This window comes from Labeo rohita, chromosome 19 (genome assembly GCF_022985175.1).
Source record: "Labeo rohita strain BAU-BD-2019 chromosome 19, IGBB_LRoh.1.0, whole genome shotgun sequence".
Classification (NCBI taxonomy): domain Eukaryota; kingdom Metazoa; phylum Chordata; class Actinopteri; order Cypriniformes; family Cyprinidae; genus Labeo; species Labeo rohita.
In genome coordinates, this window is record NC_066887.1 from 11704447 (window position 1) to 11720182 (window position 15736).

The 15736-nt window shown below is 37.6% G+C and overlaps 1 protein-coding gene across 1 annotated transcript; it reads left to right on the plus strand.

The window, feature by feature from the left end:
• Positions 1-498: 498 nt before the first annotated feature.
• fam8a1a (family with sequence similarity 8 member A1a) lies at positions 499-6421 on the plus strand. Its single transcript, XM_051136168.1, has 5 exons — positions 499-915; positions 3748-3868; positions 4327-4450; positions 4701-4840; positions 4952-6421. Exons 1-5 carry the CDS (start codon positions 588-590, stop codon positions 5094-5096), a joined length of 858 nt encoding a protein of 285 aa, XP_050992125.1. The 5' UTR covers positions 499-587; the 3' UTR covers positions 5097-6421.
• The last annotated feature ends 9315 nt before the right edge of the window (positions 6422-15736 follow it).

Genomic DNA, 15736 nt, shown 5'->3' on the forward strand with positions numbered 1-15736 from the left:
TCTGTAGTGCAAGTAACAATATAATATAATAATAACAATAATAAAAGTTATAATAAAATAAACAGTTGGCTTTGAATCTGTATCCTCAATGATAATTATGATTTTTTTAACTTTATAATTATAGTTTTTTTTTAAAGAATTATTGTAATAGTTTGAAATTGTATGACTGCTGTATTAATATTATAAATAACGGAGTCATTAATCATGACTGTCTTTCTGCCTATCTCTAAAATTGTGTGTTACATTATAATTAACTTTATCAGTCCTAATGATATTCGCAGGCAACATTATTTTATATCACAGGGGTGCACTAACAGCTGATGCTATTTAATTTTCAGCTGCTTACACAGTTTGTGTTTTTTCTGCTAGACATGTATTTTTGCTATAATAAATATTATTACTGGAACTGTCTAAATCGCAAGACAAGGTAGCTGAAACGAGAATCACCAATTATAAAAACACTGTTGGTATGTATTGGCAGAGTGGTATATTCCGGCTTCAGTGAGCAGTTGTTATGGCCGCCGCCTGAGCCGATTAGCTTCTTCAGTAAGTGGAAGTCTAAATAAGATTTTTGTAAAGAAGTAAACATGGCAGCGAAGAATAATGCGGAAGAAACGGTGAAAAACGGCCAAGGGTCCGATGACAATGACAACATGACAACGACTGAATACTGCAAGCGGCTGCAGCAGTGGATGTGGCGCTATTACAGTGGCTATGTGAGCTGGCAGAGCTGGGTGTTCATGTCCGCGCCGCTCTTTCCTCCGCCTCAGTTCGGTTGCCAGGCACCCGGCGGCAGCTTCGCGACGCCCGCTGACATCGCCGCATGGTATAACCAGATGAGCAGCCCACCATCCAGCCGTCCAGCGGCCACTGCCACATCCAGCACTGCTGAGAGAGGGCCAGCACAGCCTGCAGGTAGCTGTCAATCCAGTGCTTTGAGGAGATAGAGTAATTAGTTGCTTCATTAAACACGTTAACAAATGCTGAATTTGAAGAATTGGAATACATTTACATTTTATATACCTTTATTATTATGTATCTCCACAATCCCCCATTATATGTTTTTTTAGTATTATATATCATGTCCATACATTGAGGCGTCTTAAGGGATAGTTCACCCAAAAATGAAAATTCTGTCATTACTCACCCTCATGTCGTTCCAAACCTTCATTCATCTTAGGAACACAAATGAAGATATTTTTGATGAAATCTGAGAGCTTTCTGACTCTGCATTGACAGCAATGCAACTACAACATTCAAGGCCCAGAAAGGTAGTAAGGACATCATTAAAATGTCCATGTGACATCAGTGCTGTAACTGTAATATGATGAAGCCACGAGAATACTCATTGGCCACGTACACACTGCAGCTAAATTTGGTTGTCGGTTCACCTTTTACTCATTAATCATGTTCTGTACACACATAATTCACTAAAATACAAGAGTGACAACTGAATTCGATAATCGCAAAAAATACAGGTAGTGACAACAGCATTTACAGAAATTCTATACAGTGTGTATGGATCTGAACTGAACAACTAGTTGTTAATTACGTATTTAAACGCGCATTAGAAATGTGTCTCTGTCTGTATGTGAGATGCAAGAAAATAACAGTGAAAGAAGTCTTAACTTTAGCACATTTTGACACAGGCTAGTTGCGCTCACTAGCCCTGTGGTAATTTGTCAGTGTTGCCAGATCTTGATAAAAAAAAAAAAAAACACTAAAACAATGCTTTATGTTTTATAACAACTAAAAATCATATATCTCATATCTGCAACGGACCACTTTATCAACTCCATAAAGTGCCTAGCTTTATGAGCTAAGACGAAACAACATGCCTACAAGTTGCTGTAAATATGAAGACATGGCAACACTAAGACAGCGCTCTCTAAAGTAGCCTCCTGAGCAAAAACAAAACACAGCACCTCCATTAGCAGTAGTTTAGTTAAAATTGATGGACAAAAACTGAGTCTTTAGCCAAAAAATGGCAGATACCAAATGTCCAAATTCTTATTCACTCCTGGAAGATGCCAAAATGTTGCTGTGGTTATAAATGTGGGGGTGACTGCTGTTCTGTACACACATGGAACGATAATTTATGGGACTTGCTCCTGCATTTAAAAACAGTTCACTCCTTAAACAGTGTGTATGTGGCCTTTATGCGGAAAGAAAACAAAACTGACCTTTCAACAATTCTTCTCTTCCGGCTCACTGTCCACCGCCATTGTCCTTACTTTCTGGGCCTTGAATGTGGTAGTTCTCTTGCTGTCTATGCAGGGTCAGAAAGCTCTCAGATTTCATCAAAATATATCTTAATTTGTGTTCTGAAGATAAACAAAGGTCTTATGGGTTTGGAGGAACATTGTAACTAATGCTGGGTGCTCACTAAAAGATTTTAAAATTCTTCAAATCTTCAAAATGTGAAAGACCACGGGGGAAATCTCGCAAGATGTCTCGAGACTTAAGAATAAACATGGTGGGGAAAAGGCAGGAAGAAATTGCTATTATAGTGTTTGGAATGATTTTGACAGAAAATTCACAGAAAAAAAAGAAAATGATTTAGGTGACAAGCTGATCTTCCATCTCTGCTGTCCAAATCCTTTTAAGCTGCACCATGACTGCATTTGTTATGCTTCCATCTTCTGTCAGCTCGCTTTCGGATAATGTTTAGTTTCATGTGATAATCTCCAGATTGTATGTGCGTTTGTCCTGTGGGTTCCCCCCCACAGCCGAGGAAGAAAGGTCTTATCTAGCGAAACGATTGGTTATTTTCATAAAAATAATACAATTTGTACACCTTTCAATCTCAAATGCTCGTCTTGTCTTACCCTTTCTGAACTCTGTTTTTGTTCAGGTTCATGACAGTTAGGGTATGTCGAAAAACTCCCATCTCACATTCTCCCTCAAAATCGTCCTATATCACTGTATTACCTTTTTTGTTAAGGGTGTTTGATCTTCTTTACATGTTCACTTTGCAAAGACTGGGTCAGAACTTCTGCAGTGATGTAGGATGATTTTGAAATCATTTTTTAAGGGGAGGGAGAAAATACATACCCTAACTGTCTTGAGCCAGAATACACAGAGTTCAGGCAAAGCAAGACAAGACGAGCATTTGAGATTAAAAAGTATTTAAATGTTACTATTTTTATGAAAATAACTGATCATTTTTGCTAGATAAGACCCTTCTTTCTCTGCTGGGATCGTTTACAACCGCATTTGAACTGCATTTTGGAAGTTCAAACTCGGGGCACCATACCAGTCTATTATATGGAGAAAAATCCTGAAATGTTTTCCTCAAAAAACAATTTATTTACGCCTGAAGAAAGAAAGACATGAGTCATCCAAAAATGAAAATTCTGTCAGTAATTACTCACCCTCGTGTCATTCCAAACCTTTCTGGGCCTTGAATGTTTCAGTTGTGTTGTTGTCTATGCAGGGTCAGAAAGCTCTAAGATTTGATCAAAAATATCTTAATTTGTGTTCTGATGATAAACAAAGGTCTTACGGGTTTGGAACGACACGAGGGTGAGTAATTAACAACAGAATTTTCATTTTTGGGTGAAAGTTGGATTTCTGCATAATTCTATAATTGTAGGTCACCATCAAATGTAAGCAAATTTGAGACAATGTGAACTGAAAAAAGCCTGATTTTCTTACATCTGTTGAAGCATTGAAGGTGCAGACCTGAAAATGCACACTTAGATTCTAACTTCATGGTCCTCCTAACTTCATCTTTTGTTCTTTTAGGTAGAGAGTACACCATCCCTTCCCCTCTCCGTAGATTTCTGGCTGAAACTGTGGATTTCTTCATTCTCTTCTGTGTTAAGGCAACCATAGTGTTGTGGATCATGCATCTCAGTGGAATGAAGTGAGTTGAGAAGGTGTTCAGAACAAAAAGGAATCGATCCAGTAGGAATCCATTGATCTGTTATCCTTTCTGAATCATTTATACACTGTACAGTTATAAATATACTACTGTTTTATATACACTATCACAGTTTCCACAATATATTAAGTGGGACATTGATTATAAGAAATGATTTCTGAAGGATCACGTGACACTGAAGACTGGCAATGATGCTGAAAATTTAGCATTTGAATCACAGGAATAAATTATATTTTATATATATTCCAATAGAAAACAGCTATTTTAAAATGGTAATACTTTTGCGGAATGTTACAATTTTTACTTTGTTTAATCACATAAATGCAACCTTGGTGATCATGAGAGACTTCTTTTATAAACTTACCAACTCCATACTTTTGCACATAGTATATATATCCAGCATTATATGACAGTTCATATAACTTTGATCTTGCGAACAGAGATATCTCCAAATTCATGATGCAGTTTATCGTGGAGGAGATTGATGAGAACACATCACTGGAGGACCTGCAGAAGATGATGGTTGTGGCTTTAGCGTACAGAGTGCTAGTGTGTGTCTATGAAGTGAGTGTGCGTCTTCTGCCTTTTATGTTGTTGCAAGCCACAATTGCAAGCCTTGTCTCTCAATCTGTTTTCAATTTACAGTTTTAAATCTGTTTTATCAGAAAAATAAATAACCAGTCATATTTTCACTCAGTAACAGTATTTGGTAGACAAACTCTGTAGTCTTGAAGTGATTTCAGTGAGTTATGTGTTTAATGTTTTTAGACAGCACACAAATTTCCTTCAGTCTGTGTTCTGTTTTCATCTGCAGATCATCTGTATTTGGGGAGCTGGAGGTGCCACTCCAGGAAAGTTCCTCCTGGGGCTTCGAGTCGTCACATGTGATTCAACAGTCCTAGTGCAGCCGAATCGGGTTTTGGTGGTACCAGCAACAAGTGTCAGCTTATCTGCGTGAGTTATGCATATTTTTATAATATAGCAGCCTTCAAAACCCTGGGTTTTTGCCACAAATAGCCCTGTTAAAATATATATATATTATTTATTTATTTTATTTTTTTGCAGATCCACAGTACGGGCTTTAAACAAAAACTTCTCCATCGCCTTTCTGTTCCCTATCTTTATCACGTTACTGTTTTTCCAGCACAACAGAACTGTTTATGACGTTGTGGCTGGAACCATCGTGGTTCGGAGGAGAAGAGCCAGATGACCAGCCTGATCATGTCAAAACAGCATCAAGTGCTTTCAAATGTTCTCAGTACTTTATTTGAATAATATCCCTATAGTATTTCCTGCAGATTTGCACTAATGATCCATGTATTAAAGTCTGTTCACATAGCTATTGTTTACAGCACTGAGAAATATCTGCTTTCTTACAAAAGTCACTGATCCCTCAACAAGACAGTATTTCATGTTGAATGATGAGAGATATCAAACTCCAGACACGTGTTTTATGTAGACGTGGAATGTTTCACTCTAAACACCAGCTTAATCCACAAGGTTTTCATAACTTTTCCCCAGAAGCTTTACGGCCCAGACGAGTCTGTTATTAATCTTACTAAAGGCAGGGAAGTGAGCTCGGCACTCATCGCATATCCTTCCACACATGCACGCAGACGTCTGGAATGTTCCATTCCTGTTGTCAATTCAGTCAGTGGCTGATATGCCTTACTACATTTCTTGGGGTTTCTTGAAAACCTGTTTTATGTGGCGTATGATTCAGTTCTGATCTTTGAAATGTGAAAGGGTTAAGTATTGTGTACTTTACAGTACTTAGCATGCCAAACACATCAGCTGTTTTTATTTATCATTGTGCATGTTCAAAAAACTATATTTAAATTCTTTAAGACAAGATTTGATACTGAACAGCAGTGTATTCACCATTTTACTTATGTATTTCATGCACAAATATTAAATCAAACTGGCATGTGGCTAAATTAAATCAACTTCTCTGGGATACATTATCTTTCTCATGTCATAACAAGTGATTAGAGAAAAATTTTGTACATTTTTCAAAAACACAGATGTCACAGACTACCTTTACTACCTTTCTGGGCCTTGAACGTGGTAGTTGCATTGCTGTCTATGCAGGGTCAGAAAGCTCTTGGATTTCATCAAAAATATCTTAATTTGTGTTCTGACGATGAATGTCTTACGGATTTGGATTGATATGAGGGTGAGTAATTAATGACTGAATTTCATTTTTGGGTGAACTATCTCTTTAAGCATGAACCTATGCATAATGAAAACAAAAAGTACTTCTTGATAACCACTAGGTGGTGATATGTGTTCATAAATGCAAGCTGTAGCCCTAATCTGACAATGACAGTGGAGAGTTCTTCGAAATGCAAAGCAAATGTCCTTTGGCATGGTTCAGTTACAGAGTCACATTCCACAGATAGTGACAGTCCACACGTTCTCACAAACAAAAAATGTTTCCAATCTGATCTCATGCCAATCAGGCAGCAAAATTGCAGTGTTCTGGTAAGAATGACTCACCATTGATTTAGATCTTTGAAATAAAAACTACATCTGTAACCGTAAGGCCTGTTTTTTGTCTTTCTCTTGTTTGCCCTTTCTGGTCTCCCCGGAGGTCTTGGAGTCCCAGGGGCAGTTCATAATCAAAACCTTGTGGACCAAATGAAGAAAACAGACACAAGGGTTGTCTTAGGACATGGATGTACACGCCAACTTGCGCTCACACACACTTACTGACAAAGCAAGGTTTTGGCATGGTTTTGAACAAACACCATGAGATGACACAAGCTCAATTGAAAACAAATTATTAATTTGTAGGTTTGTGCAAGGGTTTTGTTTTTTAATATACACACCAGTGGTACTTGAAAGATGCCATCAGTGATATTTCCGATGGATAAATATTTAAAGTACACTCACATGAGAAGTACTTCACACTTATGACCTAATAAAAGCTGTTTTGCTTTACATGAAGCAGGTTGCCTCATGTAGGCAGCCATTTTAAAATCACATAATCAGCCAAAAAAAAACAAAAAAAAACTCTCCCTTTAATTGGACATTTTCACTTTAATTAATCAAGATTAACTAAGTAAGCACATTTTTACAACCAAATCACTAAGGCTGGAATACAGTACATTACACAATGTTTTGCCTCGATTTTCCGGTGATTTACAGTCTGGAGAAGTTGGGGAAAGACAGAGCCAGTCTGCAGATTTGAGTTAATAGATTTTATAGAGTAGTGTGTGATGGTCACAGACTCACAGACAATTTTTAGCTTCAGACTATGAATCCATCAAGTCGGAGGATGTCAAACATGTTTGAAAAAAATGTGGAAGCTACTAAATCATACAGAGAAGAACTTAGTAAGCAGGAAAGGGTGCAATATTTTGACAACCCTGGTGAAAAAACCAGCATATGCTGGTAGGTATGTTTTGATGCTGGAATGCTGGTGAGGTAGGTTTTGATGCTGGTTTAAGCTGGTCCTTTGCTGGTTTATGCTGGTCCTTAGCTGGTTTATGCTGGTCCTTTGCTGGTTCATGCTGGACCTTGACCAGCAAAAACCAGCAAAGGACCATCTTAAACCAGCATCAAATCCTGCCTAACCAGCATTCCAGCATCAAAACATACCTACCAGCATATGCTGTTTTTTTTCACCAGGGAAACTAAAGTTAATAGGTGGTAAACATACATACAAACAGTATTAATTAAGATATTAATAAAATATTTCACCTACCTGACCGGAAATTATAAGAAAAAACGGGAATGTTGTGAAGATTCTTGCCCTGGAAATCCTGGTTCAGTTTGGCCAACCACAAACGCCTTTTGTTCCCCAGACAGTTTTTTTGCACTCTTCTCCTTGATTTGTTATAACTTTTGGCAGTCTAGAGTACTCCAAATGTTTTTCCCAGTCCAACCGATTAGTACAACCCAAAACATGACAATAATTGACCATTTTCAGCAGCAATAATTAGCAAAATATGTGAATTTCGTTCAGTTAATGGCATTGTTTATGTTCCGCGCCGCCAATATGGCCGACTGATGACGGGTCATGAAAACACTCTGTTGTTTTCATGACACGCGTCTCCTAGCAATAAGATGCACGTTTGTGCTTACATTTGTCTTGATGTAAACAACTTTAAATCTGGTAGTGTATAATCTTAAGTCGTTTAGTGTGCGATGGTCAGTTTTTCCCCTGTGACTATTTACAATATTCTAAGTCTATAATGTCTAGTGTTTTAGAATCTGGTCAGATTTTAAAAGTCATGAGTGTATTCCAGCTTAAGATTTTCCACAATGATGCATCCACACCACTAGGTGTCAGTAGGTGTCAAGTCATCACCATTGCAACATAAAAATGACTAAGTGCATCTTTAACACAGAAAATCAGTCTCACAAACACACAACATGGTTTTACACACTTTTCCAGTTAAAAAATAAAATCTTAACAAAAAATATAAATGTCATTGAAAGCATCTGGTGTTCAGTTTTTCATTTAAGAGAACATCCCGCTCGCTTTTTGTGTGGTTTGCCAGCTTTCCTCAGAGACAACGTTTCTTTACTCACCCACAGCCCCACCCATTTGTCTCCCCGTCATCTTTAATATGAATTTTACTGGGTTGCACATCTGGTTTGGCTGTCCAGCAGCATTTGGCAAGGCCACTGGGTTCACAGCTGCTGGCTCTTCCCACATCCTCTTCAGCCGGGATTCTGGTAAAGCCATCCCCATGGATAGTACTTCACCCTGCTGAGAGGAATGACTGGCAGGCTCAAGACAACTTGATATGGTTGTTTTGTTTGCCACTGAGCCGCAGCACAGCCCAGCCTGGAACTGACAGCATGTTGAAATTATTACTTGCATTAGTTTTGATTTCCAATGTGAAAATCAGACACTGTATTTAAATATATTGTGCCACTGGAGCATCATTTGAGTGGATAATGTGTTGGACTTAGAAGCCAGTGGGGTTTCCCATTAAGTTTTGAACTTTGCTTGTAGAATATGGCATATTAAAAAGCTGATATCAGTGATAATAATGTTAGATCAAAGTCAGTTTCACATAAATTGTAAACCAAGCTTTTGGGATTTTTTATATAATTTGTATATAATAAAAAGGTTGGTAAGTAACAAGAAAAATCTGATGTAGGTAAAGCTGAAAATCAGTTTGAAACACTTTAACCCTGAATTGAACCTGACCTGTAGTCATTATTTATAATAAATATTTGACATATAATCTGATATATGATCGTGTTTCACCTGAATTGAGTGAAAAAGCAGAAGACCAACTCAAGCAAAGGTAAATGTCTCTAAACATGTTGAACAGAATAATCCAAAACCATTTCTTGCTACATAAACTTTCATGTGTCTCAGTTTTGCATTCTGTTTTTATCCCAGTACCCGAAAATCAGTGTTTTCACATGTGACCCACTACCTGTGAAAAAAATTCACTTTGCACATTCATCTCTAGTACACCTGCAAACACGGCCTCATTAAAATAACTCTTTTTGTGTCTTGTGTATTGTGTGCTGCTCTCTGTGAATCAGGAGAGATGAGCGCTGCGGTGAGGTGACTAATTAGGGAACTTCACAGCGAGAGGAGCTGGTGAGGATGCTTGTGACAATAACAAGCCCCGTCGACAGGAAGGAACTCTCTTGAGCTGATCCCACAGCGATCCACAGCACTGAAAGCACAGCGGAGTATTAATGCCTCGACTTAATGAGGCCTGTTTGGAGAGTAATACAGAACAACTACTATTGTTTACAACAGGTTACATTTGGCTGACCTATTTCTTCTGGTTCAAAAACTACGGGAAGTATTGGTTTTAATCATTATGCTATTGACGCCCAAATTGCACAACTGCCAGAACAGAGCACAGGGTAGTTTAAAGGTCATGAAACTCAATATATTCCAAAACAATAACTCGTGGCTGTAACAATTTAAACAATAAAATTTTTCGGATCATCAGTCATCAAAGCTCGGTAAGTATTGGTCATAGGCACAGAGATTTACTTTAAAAACTCCCCAAATCATGTATTCACACCATTTAAAGTCTTATTTTGATGTCACAAAGTGGTTATATCCAAGCGTGTGAGTTGTTTACTTACTTTTTGAAGTTAGTCTTCCCATTAATGTCGTTATATTGTTCATTCAGACTGATTCGCAAACATGCACAAACACAAGAGGCAGGATTTATCGCATGAATCAATCAAAGCCAATCATAAACAGTCATATCCAATCATATTGCGATGGAGGCATTGCCTCCTCTCATGTGACTTTTCCCCAGTTACTCTCAATTACCCAAAACAAACCCACTGCACGTTTTAGGGGGGTCTGCTAAATCTCAGTGGGCTCAGGGGAGGCGAAAAGTGCCTTGCGAAAGTGTTCATATCCATTCATTTTATTCACATTTTGTTATGTTGCTGCCTTATGTTAAATTGCCTTATATTACTTTTTCTCCCCACATCAATTTACACTCCATATACCATAATGGCAAAGCAAAAAAACAGGTTTTAACATCTTAGCAAATTTATAAAAAAATAAAAAAACTTAAACCATTTCATTGCATAAGTATTCATACCCTTATCTGGGACAGATGAAATTTAGCTCAGGAGTTTTCAAAACACTTGTAGATGTTACTACACTTTGAGTGAATTAAACCTGTGGCATATTCAGTTGAATGGGTATGATTTGGATAGGCACACACATCTTAATAAAAGGTCTAACCACTGAAAATGCATATCAGAGCAAAACACAAGCCCTGAGGTAAAAAAAAAAAAACAAAAAAAAAAAAAAAAAACAAACAAACAGCCACACATCTGGGGAAGAGTTTAGAAAAAATTCTGCACTGCTTATCACCTGCACAGTACCATCACAACTTTAAATTGTGCTAGTAGCAGCCTCATTCTGCGGGGCTGTTTTTCAGTGGCAGGGACTGTAGAAGTCAATAGAAGGAAAGCTCAAAACAGCAAAATATAGAGATAACCTTAATGAAAATCTAGACCAGAGCATTCAGAACCTCAGACTGGGCAGAAGGTTCACCTTATAACAAGACAATGAGCCTAAGCACACAGCAAGAGTGGCTCATAGACAACTCTGTGAATGTCTTTGAGTGGCCTAGCCAAAGCCTGGGCTTGAACCCAATCAAACATTTTTGGAGAAACCTGAAAATGTGTGTCTGCCCCATCCAAGCTTACAGAGCTTGAAAGGTGAAGAGGTGAGGACAAGGACGGCAGATAATTACCAAATGCTGACTTGAGGCTGTAAATGTGCTGCGGCTAAGTACTGAGTTAAGGGTATGTATGCTTATGCAATATACTTATTTCAGCAATTTTTAGTAAATTTAGAAAGTTGTGACAATTCTTTTTCTACTTTGTCATCATGGTGCATGGAGTGTAGACTGATGTGGAAAAAAGTTATTTAAAGAAGTTTAACGTAAGAATGCATCATAAAATGTGAACAAATTGAAGCGGTATGCATACTTTTGCAATGCACTGTATTTCACAAGTCATCATGACCTAAGTCTAAATCTAGGTCTTATGATAAAATCTTTTCTTTATCATACTGAGCAAACACACCAATTTCAATGCATACTTTTTTCTTTTTAGCCACAGAAATAGTCATTTGTCTTAGTGGAGAGATTTCACAGGCTTTGACTTAAAACAATACATTTTAATTATAACCATCAAAGGAAAGCTGAATTTTCAGCAGTCATTACTGCAGTCCTAAGTGTCACATTTGTTATCATTACTAACGTTGAAAACAGTTGCTTAGTGTTTTTGCGGAAACCGTGAAACATTTTTGCCAGGATTCTTTGATGAATAGAAAGTTCAAAAGAACAGCATTTATTTGAATAGAAATAAATGTCCTTGCTGAATAAAAGTATTAATTGCGCTCTCGCTCCCAGACAGTAAGAAAAACAACTTCAGTGTTAGAAATGGTTCTCCTCCTAAAAACTCATAATGAAATGCACAGTACCAGGCAAAGAAGCTTTATGACCCTGGTTGCATTCATTCTGGTTCACCACCACTGGCTACTACCAAACCAACCAATGACTGATCAATATACAACAACCACAGTAGAGTAAAAAGCTTCATCTAGTATCAGAACTGTGGCATAACGCCAAGTTTGATGATTGAACTACACAGCATAGTCATTTTAGGGATAATCCATGGATTTTCCACTTCCTTTCAGAATGGAAAATTGTGTCCCTGTCTTCTCTGCTCTGGATAGAGTCTTTAAATAGCCTCCATTAATCCTTATGCATTCATAATCACCAGCTCTCTGCCATTTTTATCACTCTAGGAGCTGAAATCACCAATGAAGCCAAAGCCATAAATTACAAGCGGCCCATCTTGCAGATCCCTGCACTTCCCTTCTGAAAGTGAAAGGCAGAGTTGTTAAGATGAGGTCTAATCGGGTTTCCTACAGTGGGACAGAAGGAGAATTAGAGTGTCTTTCAAACAGGAGTCACACTGTGCATGAAAGAACCGCACTGCTGCTGTATGCTGATACCGCTGTGGTGAAGTTTGAACCGAGTGACCTTATTTAGTGTGACTCTGGATTTTCCAAACCGACGAGAGTCAGTATTTTCCTCAGACACATGTGGTGCACTAAACAGCTTTACTCAAGTTTCATATTCACTCGCTTTCTAAGCAGGCATCATACACAGCGCGTTTACTGCAGACGTGAAGATGCGCTGCTCCGCTGTGATAGTCATGCACAGGTCAGGCTCCGCTGAGGTCCCGCTGAGAAGTTCTGGAGAGGAGACTCTGCAGTTGTTGTTTTCTACACAATGAGATACGTAAAGGTTTTAGCTGTAATTGAGTCTCGAGTGGGCCAAATGCAAAGTGAAACTAGAATGGGAGAATGATTGCATATTCTGTCTGATGTTTAGACATGGAATCTGAAAATTCCCTGCAGGAATCCATTAAGATTCAGACTTTTACTAAAGTCTGGAGTTACATAAGACACTTTTTCAGCACTATCTGCTCTATAAGGGCCACAAATCCAGTTTTGACCCAAACTTGTCATTTGTAACATGTTGTTGTAACATGTAGCTGAAAGAGTAGCTCCACAAAAATAATACAAAAAGGATCCTCTGCAGGGAATGGGTGCCATCAGAATGAGAGTCCAAACAGCTAATAAAAACATCACAAAAATCCACACAACACTGCCATCAATTCACATCTTGTGAAAAGAAAACCTGCATGTTTGTAAGAAATAAATCCATCATTAAGGCATTTTAACTTTAAACCATTGCTTCCGGCTGAAATATGAATCCATAATAATGCTTTCTCTAGTAGAAAAAAATCAATCCCCTGTTGTCCACTCACATCAAAATCCGCCAACATGTTTGTTTAGAACTGTTTATATTAGACTGTTTTCACTTGTAATCTCAGCTTGATCTGTGGATATTTCTCTACTGGTTCTGATTAAACTTTTTCACTGGAGAAAGCAATATTATGGATAGAGGGCTGGTATTTTGGCCAGAAGCAACAGTTCCCTGGTGAAAAAAACAGCATATGCTGGTAGGTATGTTTTGATGCTAGTTTAAGGTGGTTCTTAGCTGGTTTAAGCTGGCCCTTTGCTGGTTTATGCTGGTCATGTTGCTGGTCAAGAACCAGCATAAACCAGCAAAGGACCAGCATAAAGCAGCAAAGGAGCAACATAAACCAGCAAAGGACCAGCTTAAACCAGCTAAGGACCAGCTTAAACCAGCATCAAATCATACCTAACCAGCATCCCAGCATCAAAACATACCTACCAGCATATGCTGTTTTTTTTACCAGGGTTTGCAGTTAAAAACATCTTAATAATGAATTTGTTTATTAAAAATATGCTGCTTTTTACTTCACACAACATTAATTGATGGACTGGAGTGGTCTGGATTACTTTAGGATCATTGTAATGTTTTTTATCAGCTGTTCGGACCCTCATTCTGACGGCACCCATTCACTGATCCATTGGTGGGCAAGTGATGTAATGATACATTTCTCAAAATCTGTTCAGATGAAGAAACACATTTATCTACAACTCGGATGGCCTAAGGATGAGTAGATTTTAAACAAATGTAAATTTTCTCTGCCTTCAAGTCTGCTCTAAAGACATACCTTTTCTCTCTTGCTTTCAATACTCCTTGAACTCTATTCCATTGTTGCTTTCATTGTTGTTTTTATTTTTGATATTTTTGTTGTGCTAATTTTATGTCTGAGATTTTCTTATTCTACTATGTTCAGCACTTTGGTCAACTCTGGTTGTTTTTAAATGTGCTTTATAAATAAATATTGTATTGTACTGTATTGTATTTTTGGGGTGAAATATTCCTTCAGAAGTTATATTTTTGTAGTTTTGTATTATATCATAAAAAATAAAAATGTATTTACACAACCGTTCTGGTCCTCGAACTTAATTCGCCGAGCAGTGTTTCATAAGTACTCATATAGCAATAGCACTCATTTTCACTGTTTGAATTCTTCATTTCTGCATTTGTTGATGATTTTAGTGACTATTTTGGAGGCTACAACATTATGCCAGTAGGTGGCGACAAGTTACTGTATTTTAGTGTCATGTTTAGGAGCGAGTCACTGAATCATTCATTCAAACGAGTCAAAACACTGATTCAGTCAGAAACACCTCTGCTGTGTGTTGCTTTTGACAATATTTCCTTTGGCGGCACAAAATTGAGGAACTCTAACTACCAACACTGTGTCTAAAATCTAAGTTACTCAATATAACTTCTTGTTTATTTAACTATTTAAGCATTTATTGTATAAAAGTAATATATGCGATCTAGTCGGAATATTGGCAGAGCCTTGATTAGCAGCATTTGCCATGAGGTCGTTCAGAATAGACATACTCTACTATATTTCTCAGTTTATATTGATTTTTTACATATGACAGTGTACTTGATCTTAGAGCTGTTATTGTGTGATAGATTTGACATTTGCATGTTTACCGTTACATTACGAATAGTGTTTACGTTACAAATACCAGCCCACCTATGTAAGGCTATATAAGTGTGTAGTCTAAATGTACAGCTATCTGCTTCTTTATGACTTAACAAGAACACAGACACGACTCCATCACAAAGATAAAAGATATTTTCAGTTTGGACCATACTTTTCTGGGTTGGAGATGTAAGGCTAAGTCAAACTCATAAGGCCCCCTGTGGAACTGGGTCTGCAAGAACCTTGTAAAACTTCAGAAATATGTTCTTTTATCTGCTAGCCTGCAGTGTTCATAATGCTAGTCAGCCAGTGGAGAACAGATGGTAACTGGAGGTAGATTTGTAGCTCTGAGGCAGCCCTAGCACATTCTGTTGGATGGTAACTAAGGTCAGCTCGCTTGACACATACACAGAGAGCATATATTATCTGCTCATAGTATGCATAAATAGTAGGCGCTGCTGTTTGTTTAAAAGGATCGCCCTCTGTTAAGAGATCTGGAAAGAAGCCAAACATGCCAATCAATGCAAACGCCTCATAAAGCAGACATATTGGTTTGTCCTTTCAGGTCATAACCTCAGAATGCTTCTATAATTTGTTTTAAGTCTGTAAAAGACCAACAGGTGGCGCCGTTCAAATGGTTTGGGCCTACAGATACTTTACTGCTAACACTTTGACCTCTTTAGTTCACTGAAAAAATATTTGTCTAGTTTAAATTTGTGTCTCGTTTTTATTAAAAGTCTCTGAACATGCATTAAACAAGATAGAAACATTTATTTAAAATGGAAAAATGTTTAAAAACTTAAAAGTATAATAACTGTTTTAAACAAAATCTAACAAAAATGTTGCTTTATGCTTAAAGCATGTCAGTTGTGTAAGAAAAAATTTAACTGTCTTGTATTTACAAAAAATATTATGTTACACTGAGTAAATGTG